At 37.7% G+C, this 25,327-nt stretch overlaps 1 protein-coding gene across 1 annotated transcript in view; it reads right to left on the bottom strand.

Moving 5' to 3' along the window:
• The window catches only part of LOC132119590 (protein diaphanous homolog 3-like), a 312,651-nt gene that overhangs the window by 178,336 nt on the left and 108,988 nt on the right, over positions 1–25,327 (bottom strand). Inside the window, exons 6-8 of the mRNA XM_059529685.1 lie at positions 5,330–5,404; positions 5,064–5,133; positions 185–321 (exon numbers count right to left, since the gene is read on the bottom strand). Of these exons, the coding sequence (XP_059385668.1) occupies positions 185–321; positions 5,064–5,133; positions 5,330–5,404 (282 nt within the window). The remainder of the gene's footprint in view (positions 1–184; positions 322–5,063; positions 5,134–5,329; positions 5,405–25,327) is intronic.

Here is a 25,327-nt window from a genome sequence, read left to right as displayed (position 1 = left end):
ATACATATTCGGTACCCTATTTGAAGATGTCGATGTTAAAAATCTCAATAAAGGCATAAATCTCCCAACAGAAAGTATACAACTGAGGGATTTAATAAAATCAGGCTGAAATAAGAAAGAACAATTGCATCATAACCAAATTGATTTCAACTGAAAGGCAGAAAAAGTGAGATGGGAGGCTTACGTATTTTCTTCTCCCACAATGCAGATTGCAGACAGCAGTTTGACCACATCTGTCATCATGGCTGGCTGACCAGGGTCAATGGCTTGGGCCAACAGTGCCAGACTCTTCTCCTCTCCAAGGATCCGCTCCAGTCCATACTGCAGACAGACAGAAAAAAGTAATGAATAACCCAGTGTTTCCTCTGATGCCATTCCATGGTGACACTGCACTACTGCAAAAACTACAGCATCTCAGAAAAAGACTGATTCATTGTATCTGCTTTGAATATAATGACCCACGAAGAATGAATGCACAAAAAAACTAACAATATTTAACACTAATAAAATTACTTATTGCACAATATTCAACAAAAAAGAAAAAAAAAGAAACAAAAAAATGTATTATAAAGTATACAACCATTTTCAACAATAAATTAAAAATAAAATGATTATTATATATATATACAAACAATCCAAAGGATACGTTATTGGAAATACAATCCAAAGGATTTTAGTTGTAAATTAGAGGTGACTCTTTCAAAAAGTGGAGGAACCAAAGAAGGACATGACGTAGCTGCCTGTTGCTCTGTCCTTGAAGTAATGACAAAACTGCAATCAGGGATATGTTAATAGTAGTGTGAAAGAGAGGGGAAGGGTGGAAAAAAAGGAAAGAAAGAAAGCATAAAGGTAAATGAAGAACACAGACATAGGACAGAAAACCCTTGGAGGTCTGAAATGACAAAAGCAGATCGAGACACAAAGAGAGAAGCGAGGAGTCAAAGAGGGGAGAATATATCCACGTCTGAGCACAGGGGGGTTCGGTTAATGACAACCGCAGTGCCAGCACCACAGGACAAATTTCTCATTAATTCAAAACACTGTGATGGAACTTAAAAGATGATCTCTCTCTCTACTCTGTCAATCTTTACATGTAAGAGATTCACTTGGCATGAAATTATTCCTAAAAAGTTTTTAGTTTTTTTTGTTGTGCGATCTAAATGATCTGATTATTTAGAAATTAACAAAATACAGTTCATCATGTGAATAAATTTGGACGACCCCAATTGGCTGCCAACAGCACAAAATAACTTGTGACTCAAGTTTAGCAATTTTCAAGACATGAATCATCCTGACTAAATTAATCTCTGACTAAAAAGCTTTAGGACAGCAAATTCACCAAGTTGTGTTAATTGCTTCATAACTCATGACAATTAATGGCTCCAACTGCCATATCTCAGACTTGTTGTCATTCAGAACAGATGTTTCTGCAATTTTTTTTATTTTTCTTATGCAAATTTAGGTATGAAAACATCCTTCCAGCCTCAGAGGCACAGGGGAGATAACGCATTATCACACTGTTTACGCGCAGTAATGATGTAAACATATTTGAGTCATTTCTGTCTTCATTCCGTGAGAGTTGGTGGCAGCTGGACGGGAGCACCTGGCTGGCAGGCAACATGGGCGGACTACATCCCATGATGCTGCGGGGCTAAAGTGAGAGGTCTGAAGCCGTGACTGGCCTCTGGGTAAATAAGGCTCTCCGCACCTGTCGGGTGCTTGGGATTACACTAGGCATGGGCCGGTATGAGATTTTGATGGTATGATAACCTTAAGCTAAAAAATCACAGTTTCATGGTATCACGGTATCGTTGTTTCAGCTCTGAAATTTGTTATTTTTAAATGACTGGTTAAAAATAAATCCTTTTTCATGCTGGGAACAATTATTATTATTATTTTTTTTTTTGAGCAACATGCAGAATATTAGAAAGAGTAGAATTTGTAAATTTTTTTCTTTGATTTGTTTCCTAAAAAGAAAATACTAAAGACATCTTTAACCTAAATCTGTAATTTCAGGTAATTTTAGTTATATAATTAATATGCATCTCATCTATATAATTTCATGTAATTTAGTTATATAACAATCATACACAATTTAATTTAATAATAATCCAATTTGAAGAAAAAAACATGTTCTGGCAAGCTTTGTGAAATTATACCATGTACACTTTTCAGAAGACAGTCAGCTTCCCTCAGAAACACATTCATATAAACCCTCAAATCAATATTGAGGAATTTCTTCCAATAGTTTGTGCATCATGAACTGAGTGATCTGCCTGCTACAGTATTTTTCTCTGTGCATCCATCTTCAGCGTATCTGTCCTGTATTAACGGGCATTAACGGACTTCGTATTTTCACATTAATTACATTTTGGAAAATTATTGCAGTGCAATGCAGTTTGTGCAAATCCAGAACAGTTGCAATAAGGCAAAAAAATTTAATTAAGAGGGCTCGTGGACAGCCGCACACCCCATGGTACTGTGCATGTGTCGAGCTCATCCGTCCGTGCTCATCTGTGTTTGAGTATACTTTTGAAAGCTGTTCAGACACGGCTGTCCACGAGATGGAAAGGAACGCTGAATGTGAAGTGTACCCGGGCCTTAAGTTCGGTCATCCTACACACACGTGACTGACTGCTCGCTCGCACCAACAGGAGGAGGGGGGTCAGTGTTACTCTCTACACTGCACTCAGCCTGAAGGATGCCTACTCTTTCAGTCACTGAGGAGACAGGAAAAACAGTGCATAGCGCAGGAACGGTATAATGGAAAATATTAGTGGTTTTGAAAGTGACATTTTCAAACCGAGGTATACCTTGAAACAAGTAATCGGCCAATGCCTAGACTACACCAGACCTTTAGGGCTGAGAGGTGTGTGCAGGAGATTTTGAAACTTGCAGAAAACACAACTGGGATCTCCAGCAAATTAATTTCCACAATGACTACACAGAAACAGAACAAAAATATATTTTTTTTCTTTGATCCTACAGAAACAGGCCCCAGGAAAACAACAATGGCCTCAATCCATTTATAATTCCTCAGTGGATGACCATGACAGATTTCCAACTGAAAAATGCACTGATGTGCTTAATTGCTTTGTTTCCAGATTAAACGAATGGCATATCAATAAGAGTCAATGACAAGACAACTCAATACAGTCAACTGAATTCTTGTGAAGCACCTGAGGAAAAGAAAACTCATTACATACTGTAGATAATGACTAAAAGTAAAGTCAGAGAAAACGCGAAGCAGCAGTCATGCAACTGACACGCAGCAGAAACGCCACGCAGCCAGTGTGTCACCTGCCTTAGAAGCAGCTGCAGGGCGGGATTTGTGCTGAATGCGGAGACTTCCGCCACTTAATATGTTCGTTTGGAAACACGAAAATACCTGTTATACCCATGTTCCGCACACAAAATATTGCATTCGGTCATTCGGTACACACGTACACCGTACCGAGTCCGGTACGAATACATGTACCATTACACCCCTAGTACCATTGCTTACTTTAGAAGATACCATTGATGATCACCATACTAACAAAGAATCAGACCTTTCAGCAAGGCTGATAGATGACTGCTAACAGTTTAACTTCACTCAAACACCATGTGATATGTTGACACCTGACAACACGTCTAACATCTGCCACCTACCCAGTGAATGAACATGGATCAAACCACCACTAATCTCTATCTCTACCACGAGTGTATGTATGTTTGCACAAGGCATAGGTAACTCCTCAAACCCCGGGCTATCTCAACAACATCAGAGACACCACTGGAGATCCACTTCTAAAGCATCTCTCTAACAGGAGTGTGCAAATCATCAAAAGCCCCTCAGACCTCTCCACCTCGGCCGTGCAGAGTAACCCCCTCCCAAGTTCAGAGTGGTGGCTGTCTGCGGCCCCCCTCATCTGAAGCTCTCCTCTTATCGCTCCTGACCATTTGAAAGCTGCCGCAGGTATGTGTGTCCAGCAGGGAGGAGCAGGAGCGCGGTGAGTTAGCGGAGATGTAATGCGGAAGCTGATAAAGAGTTTGGCTGAGACGCCACAGCGACTGGAATGAGTCTTGTTTGAAGCTGGTGCTTTAGGGTAATGATGAGATTTCTATTTCAAAAAAGTACATCTGAAACTCATGAAATATATTCACAGCAGATAAATACAATGAATTTTTTTAATTTTTGTTTTTTTTATTCTACATCTGTGTTACTTGTCACATCTGATTAAATGTGATGGTTGTGTGGTTCTTGTTTTATTGGCATGTCATCTTCCTTGGCTATTTTCATGGTGTATAATAAGTTATAATAGTACAAAAGATCAAATGAAATCCCCTAAAATTTGCAAGAGATAAAAATTTTGAAATGGATTTAGAGTTTATTCAAATTGATTGCATTAGATGAACAACAATCATCTCCGCTTAAAATATAAACAATAAAATGTTTTTAGGGTATGACAGAGAATTACAGCCCACAATATTTTAGAAAAAAAGAACATGAGTAAAATTTTACATGATTTTTTTTTCTTTGGCCACATGCAAACAGCAAAGTTTTGGGCCTTGTATTTGTATTTTTGTGAAATATTCTGCTGACTGGCCAGTAAAATAATTCTATCAAGCTGGATGTCAGATAGCAGGTTGTCAAAATAGCAAAATTTACTTCTTTTGCAGCATACTTAATTTATTGGGTTGGGTTGTGTTACGCTGTAACATTTCTGTGTAAATTTTTTTTTATTTCTGTAAAGAGAATACTTACTATGTAAGATTATTTTAGCGAACACAAATATATTACTAAAAAAAATGTTTATTCTTTTGAAAGATTGGTGAAAACATACAAGCGAAAAAAAAAAAAATATTTCACAGCTGCAAATAGTTTAACTTTACACAAATGAGCAGTGACACAACCACCAATGGGAGTGAAGACCGTGGAACTGACATTTAGAAGAGTCAATCATATTTAGGTGCAGTTTGCATGTGGCCTTTGAAAACTGATAATTGTCCAATATGAGATGAGAGTTATATCAAGTGGAAGGGGGTTATAAAGTGATCCTGCTTCTCGGTTGCATAATTACCTTGTTGTTCATAAAAGCCTTGAGGCACTGAATGACCTTGTGTTGATTCTTCTTATCCACCATTTCTTGGCTGGGGGGAAAAAAAGAAAATAAAAAAAGCAAGAACAAGTGAAGCAGAGCTCAGTTGGTTACAAGAAGACAATAACAGAGTCAAAGAGTTTAGTTAAACTGTTATGACCTCAGGACTCATGATGAGGGTAGAACACACAACTAGTTTGAAACCTAAGCCTTTGCTTAAAAAATGTGGGTAATGAAATTTTTTTTACTGTTTTTTAAGGAGGAGCTTCTCCAGCGTATCCAACAGGAGGCCCAGACCCTCATGGCCAAAACTCTGCACCCAGCTGAGAAAAAAAAAAAAAAAAAAACATGTTAGAAATTCTGATCATTTTTAAAATACTATGGTCTAAGTCTAAGTCAAATACTCCCATCAACAGTTTGGTTACCAACATTCTTCAAAATATCTTTTGTGTTTAGCAGAAGTAATTCACACAGGCTTGGTCCAACTTGAGGGTGAGTGAATTATTTCAGAACTTTCATTTGCGAGTAAACTATCCATTAAGTCAGGTCCAGCAGTTTACACTATTATCCCTAGAAGTAGATACTTTATATTATCTAAATAAACCACATTGTATAACATGCCAGGAACCAACCCTAAGAGTCAATAAGCTTTATCAGAGTGGAGTTTGTCAAAGCCCATTTAACGTCAGTAGGTTCCCACCTTCCTCAGCAAATTAAGCTCTCCCCTGGAGCTTAAAGTGAAAAGCATTGCTAATGGAGCAAAGAAGTTTATTTTAATTCTATTTAGACACAATCTCGCGCTCTACATCTCCATTGATTCGGCCTCTATTGTCTGTAGGAATTGCCACGGCGGAAATTTAACTCTCCAATAACGAGGGGGAAAGCATTTCGAGTGAGGCATTGATTAATAATGAGGAAATTCAATAAGCATAAACAAATCAATTAACCCATTGTGTGTAATTTCATCTCAGCAGAATTTAGTAAAACAGCGGTTTATTAAACACTGCATACTATAGTGCCATTTCTAACTAAATATTGGCAAAGCCGGCACCGGACCTCCATAATTGTACCACAATACAATATAGGTAATAGCATATGTTTCATGTTTACATTGGGTACTCCCCACCAGGAACAATATTCTGATTGTTTGCATAGTTTTTTTAAAGCCTATAAATAATAATGTACACGTTCTAATAAATTTATATTGTATTGTATTCATTCTAATATATATATATTGTTTTTTAAATCATATTTACATTGCTGGAGGTTATCATTACACAAATGAACACTCTACATTTACAAAATAAAAATGAGAAGAGTCCTAAACTAATGCGCTGTATTCACTGTATCTCTTGGTGCATAAAGATCTGTAAAGTTGCATAGACTAAAGTCTCAAATCCAAAGAGATATTCTTTAAAGTTAAGACTTTGCCATGACCCGCTAAAATGGGTCATTCACACACATCCCCACATATCTAAATCACTATGTGGAAATGCCGCCCAAATGCTCATGCAAAGAAAGGCGGCTTGGTTACAGTAACCTCAGTTAGTGTTGAAGCAGCCATGTCAGGGAGATGCTGTGTGTATCTAGAGGAAAGCAAAAGGACTTTTTTTGGCATTCAAAAAAGCAGATGCATTTAACAATCTTTAAGATTAGGCAACAGAGTGGCGACGTCACGCACATGCACTCTACAGCACGGTTGTCTAACCGTGCCTAGAATTCCGGACCAAGAACAGTTTGTAATCGTGCCGTGCCGTGCCGTACCAGGCTCACATGGAAATACAACTGTAACCAGAATCAGAATGAGCTTTATTGCCAGGTATGTTTACACATGAGGAATTTGTTTTCATGACAGAAGCCTCCGCAGTGCAACAGAATGACAGCGACAGAACAAAAACACAGATAATAAAAGAATAAAAAAACAGAACATTAAACAAATTGACAATTGTATGTGCAGGGATATTACAATAGACAGTTTTGTATATATTATGTGCAAACTTGAAGTGTAGGCTAAGTACGTGTGTTAGATAAATTAAGTGAAAAGAACAAACTGAAATTGACGTGACATACAGCCGAGTATGGTGACCCATACTCAGAATTCTTGCTCTGCATTTAACCCATCCAAAGTGCACACACAGAGCAGTGAACTCACACACCGTGAACACACACCCGGAGCAGTTGGCAGCCATTTATGCTGTGGTGCCCGGGGAGCAGTTGGGGGTTCGGTCCCTCAGTCACCTCAGTCGATGTATTGCCGGTCCGAACTCAAACCCACAACCTTAGGTCAAACTCTTTAACCATTAGGCCACAACTTCCCCCAGTGTTATTAAAATATAATTAAACTTATTTTGTTTTAAATGCCAATTCAAAGAGGCAAATTAGAGTCATTTTGTGGTCTATTTTTTTTTTTTTTGCAATGCCATGATTTACCCACTAGGTATCTGTATCGCTCTTTAATAAATATGCATGTATCTATTTCTCAAAAGAGTATTGTAGGTCATACCCGCTTATTTTAAGTTTTGCATTTGAATAAATATTTAGACATGATTAAACACTTAAATCTGAAATTAATAACTCACAACTTTTTTATTGATACTCATAAGTATACAATACACACAAGTGAATATTAATGGATGCAAGCAAATATTGAATTTAAGACAAGAAAAGTTTAAAATGGTGCTGAAAAACTTTTTTAATCCCTTATATGTACAATATACATATGAATTGATATTGAATCACTGAATCAATATCTAAATAAATGTAACACTTAAAACTCAAATCAATATAATATAATAACTCAAATATAATGCATAGAAGAACAGCTGATGACAAGCTTGTAATGTCTATGCTGTCAATTATTTAAACATTGGGTACATCTGTATTTGATGTTTCTGCCATTCTATATATAATTTCTATTCAAATAATAATATATGCATGCATGTAAGCATCTATACACCAATTTGTCATAAGACCCATCTAGATTCAGGTAAAGGTAACTGAAAGACACTCAAGCCCCTTCTCTTTTCCTCAAACTCCAAAATAAATAAATAAATAAATACAAACTTACTTGCACTCAAGAAACTGCAATTTTACTAAATTTTTAGGTTGTGATTCATTGTGTCCTCACCATAATGGTCAAACAGAAACACTGGTAAATTGGTGGTTAAGCCCACTAAAATCAGGCAGGTACAAGCAAGACAAAAGCTCATCTGCCTTTGTCTATGATCACTATGGACACAAAAGAAGAAAAAAAAAGATCAGTGCTATGAACTGTTGATCATGTCAGTCATGGTGGGCTGGGTTGAGTGCAGTCTCACAGAACTGTGTGAAATTGCCTCAGTGTAAGTGTTGAAGAGTAGTGAGCATCAATAGCCAATTTTCAGAGAGCCAGTGTCAAGAGGCGTGGGTGTGCTTCCAAGGCTAAATTACAGACGAAATTGACCACAACCCGGAAACTGGGAACTAAGGAGGAATGGAGAAGAGAACGGAGAAGAGAGGGAAAGATAATGCTGACTGAGAGGCAATGCTGTCCTAGCTGAGCTGTGGCAGGATTGATGTCACCACACTTTCACAGACCAAAAAGAATTTGTGGGCCAATTTCATTTCAAAATACCAAAAGCAGACTTCCAGACTGCGCCTAAAGAATATTAATTTGAGAGTGATATTTTTGCTGAAATCACCACTGGCGACTATACAGATGCAAGTTATGACTTAAAACTTTGCATGTAAAACCTTTTTTCCTGTTTGTTTTGCAATCACATGCTTTATGTTGACGTAATAAACTAAGATGCAGCACATCAAAGTTTTAATGAAAAATAAAAACCTTTCAAACAGTCCTCATCTCTGCCGAACACCAGCATTGATGACACATCTAATGTTTAACTAGCCAGACTTGTAACCTAAAGTCGCAGGTTCGAGTCTTGTTTCCCTTTCACTTTCACACCCGCTAAAAGCACCTCCAGGTGTGGCAGCATGAGAGACCAAAAATAATGGAGATATGTGACCAGTCACGGAAACCAGTGACACAAGTCGGCAGCACAACTTTCAAGCAAAATGAGAAAGCAGCGGGTTTTTTTTTTTTATAGTAGTTTTGGTATATTCAAAAGCGTACATTTTGAGGTTGAAATCGGCTTGATCGGAGATTCTAGCACGCAGTAGGGGCGTGTCATTGTCTGTGTGTATTTCCATACTGGATAAGCCGGCTTTTGTTTCTTTTGTTATTGCCGCCGCGCTTATGCAGCGCTCTGGCCGGCTCTAGCTGATAACAAAATTCAATGAAGATGGATGCCGCAAAGATTATCGCAGACGAGCTGAACTGTGGCTGTTACACCAAAAATGTTTTGAAGTACTTCTTCGACAAGCCGGATGCTTATGAACAAGCACTAACTGATTCTGAGGACGATCTGAGCGACGATGAACGACATAAGACTGAATAATATCCCTAATCTACAACTGAGCGAAGATGAAGACTAGGAAGAATGTATCGGACTGGCGTCAGGCGAGTTAGACCGTAAGATATCAGAGGCTATATCGATAGTAACATTTGATGGGGATAGACAGAGAAATGGGGAAAATCTGTAACTTTGACTGTAAATGCTACACGAGGAGAAAAGAGAACTCTCTGCATGGGAGACAGTCCTGTAGCCAGAAGCATTCTCCAGACATTATGTACAACATACGGCTGGATTCTTTAGCTGCGGAAAAAGTGGCAGGCCATGCAAAGTATTGGACATTTAGAGACAAACAGACGCACAGTGCAAACTTCGGAGATGGTTACATCCACAAAGAAGACCCTGACAAAGATAAAGTGTGCATGAACGACTTATTTCATTGGAGGCAACGAGATCTGCAAGAATAGATTTTCCCCATTTCTCTGTCTATCCCCATCAAATGTTACTATCGATATAGCCTCTGATATCTTACGGTCTAACTCGTCTGACGCCAGTCCGATACATTCTTCCTCGTCTTCATCTTCGCTCAGTTGTAGATTAGGGATATTATTCAGTCTTATGTCTTTCATCGTCGCTCAGATCGTCTTCAGAATCAGTGAGCGCTTGTTCATAAGCATCCGGTTTGTCGAAGAAGTACTTCAAAACATTTTCAGTGTAACGGCCACGGTTCAGCTCATCTGCGATAATCTTTGCGATCAAATGGCCACAACTTCTCCAAATATTTTCAGACTTCCATGTGTAACACATCGTTGGAAAGCTTGGAGACTACACTTTCAGAATCTCATAACTCAAAAAGCCCCAGAACCGACTTGTGTCCCTACTTTCCATGGTTGGTCACATATACAAAGTAAAAGTGGAGAAAAACAGTGTCTATTTCATACACAACTTGAACAAACTACAACCGGTAAAGCAGTCAGCTGTATGGACATTAAAAATATAATTAATAATTCTTGTTTATAATCGATACTAAAATGGCTTCTTGTTATCAAGTTCTTTAGTCTATATTTTGTTCTGTTAATGTGTGAACTTCATATTATTTGTAGCACACTTTCCATTATCAAGCTAATGGCTCCTTTTTTTGTCAGGAACCCTGCAAATTCGAAAGGTAAAATACTGCACTTTACAGGTGGATGTAAATGGTTGTAAGAAAACATATTGCAGCAGTGGGACTATATTTATTTAGTGTTTTCATTATGTATTTATTATGCAACAAACTGCTACATTGGCCCTTGATCCAAAAGCAACAAAAAGACACCAATATCAGAACATATTGGGGATAAATGTCACCACTTCCCTTGAGTTAGAAGCACAGTCCTTCCTTTCCTAAATGCAAATGAGCTGTAGGAAGATATGGCTTCTCGAACATGGAGGGATGCTGTTGTACTGTAGCGAGAACCCAGGGACCAGAAAAGCTATGATGAAGGGACCTGATACAAGCCACCATGTCCTAGTTATGGATCTTCATACTACTCTTTTTCTTCTTTTATATCTTTCTGTTCAGTAATTTACTCTATAGGGATCATCATGATTTCCAGTACATGGGCTCTCTTGGGTGTAGACAGAATAAGGCTCTCTGAAAATATTTAACTTGTAGTCGTATAGAGGTGTGAGAGGACGATGAAATCTCGGCCAGTCTTTTAGGTATTGCGGCTAATTGCAATGGGAGTTGAGGGCTCAGGCCCCCTAAGAGCTGGTTAATCACATCTCACCACAGAGGTAAATGTACCATAGTAACAAAATAATCAGCAGAGAGCAGAGTTATGTGTAGCTGCATACAAAAAAGCCATCAGTTTCTTTCATTTGCCAGCTTTTCTCTCTTATCCTATTGATTAGAGAACCTTTCAATGGCGAGGAACCGGGCTTCCCACTGGGAGGAGACGGGAAGGAAACCAATGATCATAAGAGAGGGAGAATAGGAGGAGAAACAAGGACAGAGCTGATGAGAATGCAAGAAAGTTGAGTTATGCAAAGAATCAAAGCTGGTTCGCGGAGAAGCTATGAGGGCAATACAGAGGAAGAGTGTTTATGCGGTGAGAGGGAGGGAGCAAAAGTCAGTGTAATGTCTGTTCTTATCAAAATGCAGTCCTCGTCCAATTCTAATCAACAAGCTGCTTGCCTCCAAGCATCCACTAATCAAATCCTAGCATGTATGCCTGTGTGAATTCTCAAGGTGAAGCAAAAGGGGGGCTCACCCTGAATTGAATTTGTCAAATCGGACTGGAGCGGAGAAAACAGAGAAGGGGAGTGTAGTAGCCCATCAACAAAACTCATTCGCTGATGGGATTCCAGCTCATGTCTAAATCAAAATGACGACAATGATGATGGTTATTATGGATGAAATGAACTGTTAGTTTAGTCGAATAAAGAGGCATGGACGTGTCACAACACTCAAATGAGCGTTAAATTAAAGACAATGTCGGTTTCCACAAGAAGCGTACATTTAGAAGCTATGAAGCCCTCATGCCGAATTCATCTCATTTGTAGGTTTATTTAATTTATTTATTTTTTATGGACGGAATAGGATTGGGAAAGTGTCAGTAATTGAAAAATCAGGATGGGAGGATAGTAGAGCGGAGCAAATTTCTGGCAAAATGGCATAATCAAGTAGTTTCTCAGGAATGAGGAAATAGTGGTGTGCAATAAAATGCAAACAGGATCAACAGAAGGAGTGCAATACCCAATAAGAGTGAAACAGGAAAGGGAGACACCTTTATTCTGCACTTTACTACACTGTCACTTTAATCTTTCTAATTCACTTTATTTTGCACTACTGCTATTCCATTTTATTTGTTAATATTACTTGGGTTTTTGTGGGGGCTACAGTATTTGTTATCTTAATTTGCACCATGAATCAATCACAACTACGCTGCTGATATAAACATGCAGTTAAATAAAAAGAATAAATGAGAATATCACTTAAGGGAAATTAAAAAAGCGATAAAGACAAAAGCTGAAAAATGAAGCAAGGAAGTATACAGTACACTAAAGTTTAGGGTCAGTAAGATTTGTATTTTTTTTTACGATTATTATATTTAAAACGAGTCTCTTCTGCCTACTTATATTGTGAAATAGTATTCAAATCTACTACAATTTAAAACTTAAGATATTTTTTTCAAACAATTTATTTATGTTACGGCAAAGCTGAATTTTCAGTCTTCGTGTCAAATAATCCATGAGCAGAAATCATCCTAACATGCTAATTTGGTGTTCAATAAACATTTCTTATTACAATCAATTGAAAACTGAAATTTGAGAAGTTTTTTTTTTATCCAATTTAAACGTCCCGCGGTTACACTAAAAAAAGATTTATCATCTCATCCCGCTTATTCAGTAACACTGTATACAGTTGCCATTAAAATGGCTCCCTGATGTTGACAGTTAAAGAATGAGGCTGCAACATTCAGCAGTAAAATTCAATTTATTGTCTTATTTTCTGAAAGAGGCCAATGGATGAAACCGAGCAGGCTGGGCCAAGGGTCCTGACTAGAGCTTCATTGAAATGCATAACTTAAACATGAGGAACCATATTCTCCCATCATCAGCAGGTGAAACCCAGAGCAGAAGACAGGGATAATCAGTCAAAGCATGGCAGCTGAAAAAGCAAGGGTGACTCTAGACCAACAGGGTGCCAGTCCCCATCAACACGATGTGGTGGAGAGAGGCTAGTGAATGCGAGAATGAGGCAAGCAGGAAAACAAAGAGGTTAGACGTGGCACCCTCCTACACGCCCTGCTGAAATCTTGCACATTCTCACAGGCAGCAAATCAAGCAAAACACTTTCTCCCAAACAACTGTTATCTTCCACCATGTGAAGTTATCAGAAGTTAAATTTCTTTTGAGACTTCCTCATATGAAATTAGCACCCAAGTCTGGCTGCCTGACTATAGAAACATTTTCATTTCTTTCCCTCTCTCTTCTCAGAAGTAAGGGATGCAGCTGGTATGATCAACCCAAGCAAAGGCAATCATTACCAGGACTTTTTGGTATCAGTAAGCCTGACATTAAACAGCAGCTCGCATTTTCTTTTCTTCTATGTTCTCCCTCTTTCCTGCCCCCTCATTCAAAAAAGCATTCGATTACAAAGGGGGAACATCTGGAGATGGACGCTCGTGTCAGAATAACAATATTAATCAATCCCACAAGTGCCGGCAGAAATAGCGGTCTTTTAAACAAAAGGCAGAACACTTTACCGCCACAGGAGGCTCCAATCAAGAGATGCAGCATTGAGAGCTGTGTCCCACTGCTCATAATCACATAAAGTGGCACATTCGTTCCGGGGAAAACATGATGAAAATAAGCATGAGATGGTTTGCTCTTCTTTAGCTCCCCTTTGTGTTCTCTTCTTTTCTCTCATCGGTCTATATACTTCTGTCTATCACGTTCTGCATGCAATTTGTATGTTTGTATGTTTTGATTACCGTATTTTTCAGACTATAAGTCGCACCTGAGTATCAGTATAAGTCGCATCAGTCCAAAAATACGTAATGAGGAAAAAAACATATAAGTCGCACTGGACTATAAGTCGCATTTATTTAGACCCAAGAACCAAAAGAAAACATTACCGTCTACAACCGCGAGAGGGCGCTCTATGTTTTCAGTGTACAGTAGGGGCCAAAAGTTTAGAGAATTACATAAGTATTGGAAATTGGAAAAGCTGCTGCTTAAGTTTTTAATAATAGCAACTTTCATATACTCCAGAATGTTATGAAGAGTGATCAGATGAATTGCATAGTCCTTTGCCATGAAAATTAACTTAATCACAAAAAAAACCTTTCCACTGCATTTCATTGCTGTCATTAAAGGACTTTCTGAGATCATTTCAGTAATCGTCTTGTTAACTCAGGTGAGAATGTTGACGAGCACAAGGCTGGAGATCATTATGTCAGGCTGATTGGGTTAGAATGGCAGACTTGACATGTTAAAAGGAGGGTGATGCTTGAAATCATTGTTCTTCCATTGTTAACCATGGTGACCTGCAAAGAAACGCGTGCAGCCATCATTGCTTTGCATAAAAATGGCTTCACAGGCAAGGATATTGTGGCTACTAAGATTGCACCTAAATCAACAATTTATAGGATCATCAAGAACTTCAAGGAAAGAGGTTCAATTCTTGTAAAGAAGGCTTCAGGGCGTCCAAGAAAGTCCAGCAAGCGCCAGAATCTGCATCTGCACGCACAGTGAGGCGAAGACTTTTGGAAGATGGCATGGTGTCAAGAAGGGCACCAAAGAAGCCACTTCTCTCCAAAAAAAAACATCAGGGACAGATTGATCTTCTGCAGAAAGTATAGTGAATGGACTGCTGAGGACTGGGCCAAAGTCATATTCTCTGATGAAGCCCCTTTCCGATTGTTTGGGTATCTGGAAAAAGGCTTGTCCGGAGAAGAAAAGGTGAGCACTACCATCAGTCCTGGGTCATGCCAACAGTAAAGCATCCTGACACCATTCATGTGTGGGGTTGCTTCTCATCCAATTGGGCTCACTCACAATTCTGCCCAAAAACACAGCCATGAATAAAGAATGGTACCAAAACACCCTCCAACAGCAACTTCTTCCAACAATCCAACAACAGTTTGGTGAAGAAAAATGCATTTTCCAGCACGATCACCGTGCCGTAAGGCAAAAGTGATAACTAAGTGGCTCGGGGGCCAGAATGTTGAAATTTTGGGTCCATGGCCTGGAAACTCCCCAGATCTTAATCCCATTGAGAACTTGTGGTCAATCCTCAAGAGGCGGGTGGACAAACAAAAACACACTAATTCTGACAAACTCCAAGAAGTGATTATGAAAGAATGGGTTGCTATCAGTCAGGATTTGGCCCAGAAGTTGATTGAGAGCACGCCCAGTCGAATTGCAGAGGTCCTGAAAAAGGGCCAACACTGCAAATACTGACTCTTTGCATAAATGTCATGTAATTGTCGATAAAAGCCTTTGAAACGTATGAAGTGCTTGTAATTATATTTCAGTACATCACAGAAACAACTGAAACAAAGATCTAAAAGCAGTTTAGCAGCAAACTTTTTGAAAACTAATATTTATGTAATTCTCAAAACTTTTGGCCACGACTGTAGACTACAGGAGCACTGAGCAGCATAGAGCGCCCTCTCGCGGCTATAGACTGTAATGTTTTCTATTGGTTCATTTCTCTTGGTTCATTTCTCTTGGTTCATGTCAAATTAATTTTGATAAATAAGTTGCACCTGACTATAAGTCGCAGGACCAGCCAAACTATGAAAAAAAGTGTGACTTATAGTCCGGAAAATACGGTAGTTATACAAGGAGGTTAGGCAAATTAAATTTACAAAATGTATTTTAAGGCTCTATGGAAGCAGTTTCTGCCCCAGAGTAAAAATAAAATAAAAATCGAAAATTGAAAATGAATACAAGGACAAAGTCACAAAAAGTGATTTAAAGTCACATTGTGACAAAGTAAAAATTTTTATTAACAATTATAAGAAACAGTCACAATTGTCTGAAATATTAATAAGATAATTTAACAATATTGTAACTATTTTTAGTACATTATAAACTAAATGTAACAATTTTAGTAATAAATTGACAATATAAAAGACCATAATTTACTGAAACTATGAATGAAAGTAAAATGAATGAAAATAAATTTTTTGCACCGTTTTTAGAATTTCTATAATTTAGGTAGAGCAGTGGTTGTCAATGCCATGAAGTCCATGAAGTACCTCCAGTACTACACATTTTGTATGTCTCCCTTTATCTGGCACACCCACTTCAAGTCTTGCTGTCTCCACTAATGAGCTGGTAAGTTGAATCAGGTGTGACAGATGAGGGAGACATACAAAATGTGCAGGGCAGGGGTTATTACAGGACAGGTTTGAGAACCATTGAGGTAGAGCAGGGGTGCCCAACCCTGCTCCTGGCAATCCACTGTCCTGCAAAGTTTAGCTCCAATCCTAATCAAACGCACCTGAAGCAACTAATTAAGGTCTTCAGGATCACTTAAAAATTAAAGGCAGGTGTGTTTGATTAGGGTTGGAGCAAAACTTTGCAGGACAGTCGATCGCCAGGAGCAGGGTTGGGCACCCCAGAGGTAGAGGATCAAATTTGGTACTTGGAATAAATTTATTTTATAATAAACATTTTTGAAAACCCGTCTTACACTTAATGTTGCATTTCTATTACTAAACCTGGGCAGGACCAATGAGCAGAAACCAGTCAGCCTCCTTGCAAATCATTTCTTTTAAAATATCTGATGCAATCCCAAAGCAAGGTTGATGTATTCAAACTGACCTTCAAAAGCAAGGCAATATGCAGAATACCTGACCACAGAAATTGCAGAAATGTAACAGCAGTGAGTAAACGAAGATCAGTAGTTAGCTGGTGTTAAATATTAACGAGTTTTAGAGTTATGCTTGCGAAGGGAATACACGTCAGTCATGCTGAAAAGCAACATCGCTGGAGTACCACATGTCAGATCACCCACTTGTTTGAGCCATAAGCAGCGTAAGAGAGGAGTGGGAAGGCTGTCTCTCTCTCTCTCTCTCTCATAGTTGAGCATTATAAACACTGGAAAACAGATTCATCATCCCATTCCCAGGAAACAAAAATGGTCATAAATCACAGAGAAAAATGAGGCGCCTTATCTGGGTAAATTCACGGCAAAGGTAGCTTGACTTTGCTTTTCCCTCTGGAGTCTCTACCCCAAGGCTGCATTTCCCATGTTAGCGCTGCACTGGGTCGGAGCAGCACTGAGCAGAGAATAAAACATTAACTCAAAAGTCCTGCAGCGCCCTCGGCCTATTTTTCCCTTAGGCCATCCTTAAAAATATTTTGGTTTGCAGTAACAGTAATTTTTTTTTTAAAAAGGGTCGGTAGGTCGGTCTATATTTTTTTTTTTTCAAGTTTCAATGAAAAAAAAAAAAAGGAAAATTTTGGTGATTGTGATGACGTAGGTATGAATTTAAACAAATTAGCATATCGTGACGTCACTGACTGGGTCTTCAACCCGTGCCTTCGGGCGCATAATTCCGAACCTCATTTTGATGCAGGCTATATAGACCACAAGCAAATTAAAATCTTTGTCAAAAACATGTTTATTGCATGAATTTCAGGCGAGAAGAAACAAAAATAGGTACTGTTTTGGAGGATCCCCCTGCTCCGGGGCGGCATTTCAGTATGGCAGACAGAGAATAGGTATGTGCCGTGAAAAAACGATCCAAAATTCATATCTCTATTATAATTCGTTATTATTATTTTAAATCACAGGGTTTCAGAAATATTTAACCATTGATAAGTATTTAAAGGAGCTTGTAAAACTTCCACTCAGATTGATGCGTGCGCGCACAGCCTGGAGATAGATAGATCTCCACTTATTCGCAAAGCAAGGGTAAACAAATCACTTTGAATAGTACAACATTTCTTTACTCAAAGTAAAGGCTATTGTTTTTGTGTGTTTGAAGACTGGAGAAGTAGGTTTTTTGCCATCTAGCCAATATACTTTTTTAAGTTTAAAATATCCTGTGCATAAGTGCCTAATCATTTATATCATGAGATTTTGGCCAAGTGTATTAAAAAGAAAAAAAAAAAAGAAAAAAAAACGTTATATCCTAACCTGTAAAAGGTGATGGCATATAATGCACTGCAGTTTCCTCAGATGCGAACAAAACACAGATCTCCTCATTCGCCGGCCAAAGACCTTGTTAACTCCATTTGACCTTTTTTTTCATATAGCCTGATGTTAATTGCGAGTGTCTGATACAACACCAACACTGACGAAGCAGTGTTGTTTAATTATTGCCCCCTATTCTTTCTTTTCCCCCCTGTATTTTTGTAAAGTGTGCCATGAAACTGTTTTATTTGTCAACACCCATCAGACATCATATTATTTGTATTTGGTTGCTTAAACTCAACAAACTACGAAAAATAACTCTTATATAATACTCGCGAGGCGGCTTTACACGCGAGCTTTGGATGTGACTGTGAGGGCACATAATACAGCCTTTGGAGCCTTAAAATTCTTAAAAGTTGTGCAAATTATACATTTTTGTGACAATGCAACAATTACCCGATTAGTCAAGTGACAGTTCTGTCAGCTGTCCCGATCGAAATGCGAGTGAGTCTTGTATCGCAGCATGCAGGTCACTGATGCACTGATGAGAAGCGCGCTCTGAGAGAGTTCATGTATTCAAATGACTCGTTTAATCTTAGACTTTGTGTGGATTTATTTCATTATTCAAACCTACAAGCTATGTTGAATATATGCCCCGCTTTTTTCCGGGACCTCTCAATTTACAAATTAAGCACTGCAAATGAGAGACCGTTTACTTGGCTTTCTTTGGTTGTCACTTTTGTGAAAAAAATCTTGTTTGATTTGAGACACAAGTGTTCATTGAATCAATTGTAAAATCGATTTTGCATGTCTAAATAAGTTTTATAAAGCAAATAACACCAAATATAGGTAAATCCACGGACAACAGGCAGGACGAATGTAAAGACCAATATTTCTGATGATTTATTTAAGTGAAGTTAAAGTGAAGTCCGTGTTCCATTCCATCTCGCCGCACGCACAGCCGTGTCTACACAACTTTCAAAGGCGGACGAGCTCGACACGCAGTAGCTGCTGTCTCATCTTACACCTCGTGTACGCTCACCGTCCGTGTGGTCTCAGAAAAATGCCCGCACGCGGATGATGAAAAGGACATAATGCAGACAGTGTGCGGACGGCCGAAGTTGATCTTTATTAGTGGCGCACGAGAAGGACACCTTTGGACTCGCGTCTCGCACAAGAGATCCGCATGTTTAGAAAGACATGTAAAATCAATGTATTTCATTTAATTTTCAAAAAATATCTCGAGACATTATATTGGGTTTTTGTTCCCCATCCCACTGCATCTCATGTTTTTAAATGAAATGTTGTTTTTTCACAGTCATGAATTCTAATGCTTTGAATAAACGTGCAGTAATATTTTGCTGGATGCGCTATCTTGAGGCCTCAGAAGAGAAGCAAAAAGCTTTTCTTCACCCTAACTGAAATTATGCATTTTAAATTCGAATACAATTCGAATTTTGATCATATTTAAGTAAAAAATGCTAAATTAGTTTTTCTTTTTTAGCTATTTTGACAGCCCTATTCTAGCCCGAATCTGTAGGCTCTCTGTATGCATGAGACTGTCTGAATAGCAGAATTCACATTTCTGTTGTAAAAAGAGAAACATTGTGCAGAAGTATTATTTGCTGTTATGCGTGTGTGTCCTAAGATGTAGTTGCTGTGTGACGCGTGTTCCAAAAAAAAAAAAAAAAAAACACCTGGACGCGCTTCGAGAGAAGGTCGTTAAAATCAATTTCCTATTTTTTTTTTTCGAAACTTGTGTTGGTTGGTCCAATCGATTCGTGCAATAGATTTTGGAACATAAAGTGACAGTCGACACGGTCACGGTTTTAGACTGGACGGTTTCTGGGCACAGTTTTACCAGAACTTCGTGTTAAGTTAAAGCAGTGTCTAGCTGTTTTAATGCATTTTTTAGATGTATTATGGTGCCCAAACCCGTATGACTTTGAACAGTGACCGCGAACATTTTGTTTACTGCAGCCGCAGCCATCATTACCAAGTGCGAACCGTTGACTCTGACAATGAATGAGAGTCTGAGACTAAGCGAACGCACAGGCTATAGTGTGACATCCGTGTAAACATAGATGACGTCACAGGTTTTTTTTTTTATTAAGGAAGATAGCCTTCGTTTGTATGTAGGCCTAAGACATTTATATATTTACAATACTTAAATATAATTAATATAATTTTATTGCTTTTGTATTAGTTGTTTGAAGAGTAAAAAAAATTGGTCGGTCTTAACGCAAATTTACAATCGGCAAGTCGGTTGGACTAAAAGCAAAAAAAATATAAAAAATTGAATCGGTCCTAAATTGACAGGGTCGGTCGGGTTACGGCAAACAAGAATATTTTTAAGGATGGCCTCACCCTCCACAAGGGAGAGACTCCAGAACCTACATTGTAAAGTTGTTGGAAGCGATAAGCAGGAATATATTTATAAAAGGCATGTATGAAAGTGTATAATTCACAATTGCTCCATTGCACAGCTGAAATTAGACTGAGTATAACAGAATTGGTTGAGGATTGGGCAAACTCTTTTGAATAGCTCATCAGCGACAGCCTATGACAAAAAAAAGGCCTTACTCCAAGGCCCCCCTCCTCTCTAAATCAATACTGCAATCGTCTTTACCTTGATTACAATGGTCATCCATTAAAACTTTTCTAGCGCAACAATGGCATGCTTTATTCAGTTGAGAGGTGTAGATTGTGTCAATGTTCCCTCTAATTAACAAAATATTATTTATACCAGAACTTCTACAGCGCACACACAAAAAAAGTGGGTAACTTAACTGCAATGTGCTATTTATATTTAATTTGATCCTTGATGTAACTGAATGATTCACATTTTAGGTTACCTGAGAAACAATTCTTACAGTGCTGTTCTACCAAGAAATGTTCTTAAAATATCTATATATTTTTAAATCTCAAGCAGAATAGTTCAATTCATTATGATATAATATTATAAAAATATGAAGCAGATATGTCTCATTGGATTCCCTTTATGATGTCAATTTATTAATTAGGTTTATAAACAATATAGGCCTAATTTAAAAACAAACTGAAGCATTTAAACTGAGATTTGTAAGTTACATATTTAAAAGAAACGAGAACAAGTGAATTATTTTACAGTTATCCAAGTAGGATTTAAAGTGGTAGAGTTTGTACAGCAACAACAACTCTATAGCGGTTTGCCGGAGCACTGCAATTATTTATCATTTACTAAGATTATATCAAGCATATTTTTCCAAATCATTTTTGCATCTGTCCTGTGCGCGGCATATTTCTTCTGTGCGGTCTCAGTTGTGTGTGCAGTGAGGAGAGCAGAGAGCAGCATGCATACAGGTGAAACTTTCACTGAGTGAAACGGTGGCATTCTGAAAATGCCACATGCTGAAGAATGAAGAGAGAATGAATTAGCATTTTCAATAAGCCTGACTACTGTTTTTGTTCAGACGAATGTGAAAATCAAACCATGTTTTTACACAGCAAGCAAGTAGAGTTGTAAACTGGTGGATCAACAAAAAGATAATGTATAATAAAAAATTAAACAATTAAGACAAAAAATGTTATTTAAATCATTTTATAATTGATTGATATAAATTGTTTAAATTAATATAATTGATACTTTGACTCAATTTTCTTAAAAATTGTTTTAAAGGTCCCATGACAAGGTTTATTTTTTTTAAATGCTTTTTTTAATGTTTCCTGAGGTGTACTTATATTGTTAGTATGATTTTTACATTTAACATTTAGAATTAAAAGGCATTTTTATATCCTAATTTTAGTCCTCAGGGTTGAATGCTCTGTTTGAAGGGGTGTGTCTGCTGTGAGACTCAGTAAATGCCAACTGTTGTGACTGGCTGACATCTTTGCATTCGAAATGCGTATTACATGTGGAACCCTTCTCAAATACTTTTACAGAGTTTATTTTATTTTTTTACAATTACAGCTGTCAAGAATAACGAATCGTGGAAGTGTTGATTATAGCATCTTTTCCCATCACATGAAAGGCTGCATTGATGAGCATTGAGTAGACAGACTTTATCGTGTGAATGCAGTGATCTCGTCATTACAATGCGTTTTCTCTCACAAAATGTTTTCACCACAACTAATAGCAAACACAATATCAATATGAATACAGTAATAGCTTCGTTGTGCAACATAACAGTGTCATTCATTATAACGGCCGTTTGGGAAAGTGTGCAGATATACTAGCTATGTGTGATTGACAGCTCCGAACAATATAAAGGGAGCTTCTTTGATCGCTCTCTGTGGTTAAATCACAATTTAAATAACGTTTGTTTCATGCTACTAAGAGAAACAATGTGAAGTTGATCGTTTAGTCACTGGCTTATTAACTGATGCATAAACCGTATTAAACGATTTAGAAAGAAAGTCTGTGTGAACTTTAATTAGCTACACATCTGTAATCACTGATGCCCGTCTGAGCTCTCGTTTTCTCCAAGGCAGAGCAGGACACCCAGGGTTTGGTTTACACCTATTAAAATTTCTAGCCACTGGGGAACCATACACAGGCTTGTGGAACTCCTATTAATGTTAAAAATCCTCATAAAGTTAAATTTTCCTGTCATGGGACCTTTGTCATGGGAAGTTTGTCATTTTATAAAACTTAGTTTTTGTGAAAGCCTGTATCTGAACTATAAATCATGCTTTTTACAGTCCTTTTAACTTTATTTATTTATTCATTTTTATTTATTTATTTATTTATTAACTTTACTTAAAGTCTTACATTTGAGTTTAGATATCCTGCAGATACCCTGATCTGGCAAAAACCATCAATTCATGTTTTTAAGTATATAACTGTCCAGACCTTGGCTGGTGAGGAGGGTTCATTACTGGACCACAAGCAATTTTAGTTTAAGAACCCTGATATAAATTGCCATATTAACCGCACACTTTATTAATGATGTTAGAAGTATTTTTAGATGAATTAAAGAAAAAAAAAAAAAAAACACTTATTTAAAAAAAAAAAAAAAATCAATCAAGCTCTAAGCCTTGAACCAAAAAAACAAGCTCCAAGATGAAGGACACCTTTTTTATTTTACTTTATTTTTTAAGCAAATAAACTACAATCCTATGAAGCTCAACAAATTATGCAATCTTAAAGTGCCCGTTATGCCATTTTGAATACTGCTTTTCATGCAGTGTATAATGTAGCTGTATGTGAATGTAAATCTGCAAAATTTTAAAGCCAAAACTGTGTGATAAAGCTATTGTCTGAATAATAACTAACAGACGATTATATTTCTATAAAGTGTTCAAAATACAGAACTATGGCAATGGGTGTATCGTTTTGGATACATGCTGTACGCGGTAGACCAATCACAACAGACTGGGCCATCTGACTAATCAGAGCAGAGTAAGCACACGGAAAGGAGAGATTTAGAGAGACTTAATCTAATTACTGCTTTGAATTCATTGTTTGAGAACTGTTGGACAATTGAGGTAATGATAAATGTATGTTTTGAGAAAACTAAAGTGTTTTTTTTTTCATGCAAACAAAAACATCTAAGCCAGCACATAAAATAGAGATCATAAGAGCAGCTTACATTGATGTTTGTACAAATACCAGAACAATTACTGATATAACTGCTACCATGAACAAGAAGCACTTCTGGATTAGCAAAAAACCATGTCTCCATCACAACATAAAACTCATCAAAACCATTGATGTCATTCAAATATACATTACTAAATGCATTCAACTGGGCAAATGATGCAAGTATATTAACATACTCTTGGAACCACTGAATGAAGGAGATGCAAGCAGACCATTATATCTTTATGCAATCATTCTTTTTTTCCTTACACACTTTAGTCTTTCCTGTTCTCATTCTCTGTGACCTTGTTTTGACTGTACATGAATAGATTAATCTAAATGACCTAAATTTGTTCCATTGTGTGTGGGGGAGTTGCTTCCAGTTCAAGGTTTTCATCTTACATCTACATGACATCATCTACCACATACTTTTAAGTACTGTAACAACTAAATAAGCATTCGAGAAAAGATCTGGTGTGAATGTATATCTTTAACACACTCCAGAATGACACCAGCAGACTATTTTGGTACTTGTGTGATCAGGTGTGTGTGTGTGTGAGAGAGAGAGAGAGAGAGAGAGAGAGAGAGAGAGAGAGAGAGAAAGACAGAGAGAGATATAACTGGTGTGTGAAGCCCAGAGGCAGATTAAAGGAATGAAAAAAAATCTAATTGATGCTAATGCAAAATTAGTGCTAATAACCTGAAACCATTGAAAAAAGAAAATTAACAAATTACTCAACAAGATGGCATTAAATCAAAGTCTTATCGAGCGAATGATCTCAAGCTAAAACATACTTATTCTGTTTCTGTACTTCTGTCGAGGATATTTGAGTGTGTGCAAATGTCTCTGTGCTTCCTGCAGCATTAGGAATCTGACAGAAGTATTAAAGAAAAACAGAGTCATAACTCATGGTGCACAGGCCCACAGAACATCACTACCAAACCCATATTACAAACTCCCAGCTCAATTTCCTGTTTGTCTCCAAAGCAATCCACAATTTTGATGAAATTACTGTCTGTCTGCCATCTTAAACATGGGCCATTATTCACAGGTGCAAGCTACCTGTGGCAGACAGACAATCGTTTCTTTGTTTCTTACCCAGCACATCTTAAATCTAACATCTAATGTGGGGTACAGTGTTATGTAGGATTCTGCAAACATTCTCTTAATCCACATTAGATTAATAATCTAAGGATTGCTGAACTTAAGCAAAAAGCCTTTAAACAAGTCCAAAAAAAGAGCAAGAGAAAGCAAGAGCGAGAGAGACAGACAGAGAAGAAATGTGTGACATGACAGTGGATGAGAATATGATGACTGCACAGGGAGAGCTGGGTATATAAATGAAGGAAATTCAATACACATCCATGCACATACCTTTCAGTACACACAACACACAGACAGGCATCAAAACTAACTTGGCATTTTAAGTTAAGCACTGGTGTCAACTGAGCAGACTCTCCATGCCACAGCTTGTTATTTTTCATTCGTGCAAACTCACAAGAGGTCAAAAAGGTGACAGTTCGGAATATGACCCTTGTAGGGGGGTCTGGGATAAGGGATCTTAAAGTCAGAAGACAATTTTTGAGAATTTAACATGTAAATGAAGCGTTCTGGTGTACTCTGACAACAAAAAGGGAAAAAAAACATTCTTCAAGT

This window comes from Carassius carassius, chromosome 38 (genome assembly GCF_963082965.1).
Source record: "Carassius carassius chromosome 38, fCarCar2.1, whole genome shotgun sequence".
Taxonomy (NCBI): Eukaryota; Metazoa; Chordata; class Actinopteri; order Cypriniformes; family Cyprinidae; genus Carassius; species Carassius carassius.
Note: the sequence above shows the minus strand (reverse complement) of the source record. Positions and strands in the feature narration are given on the sequence as shown.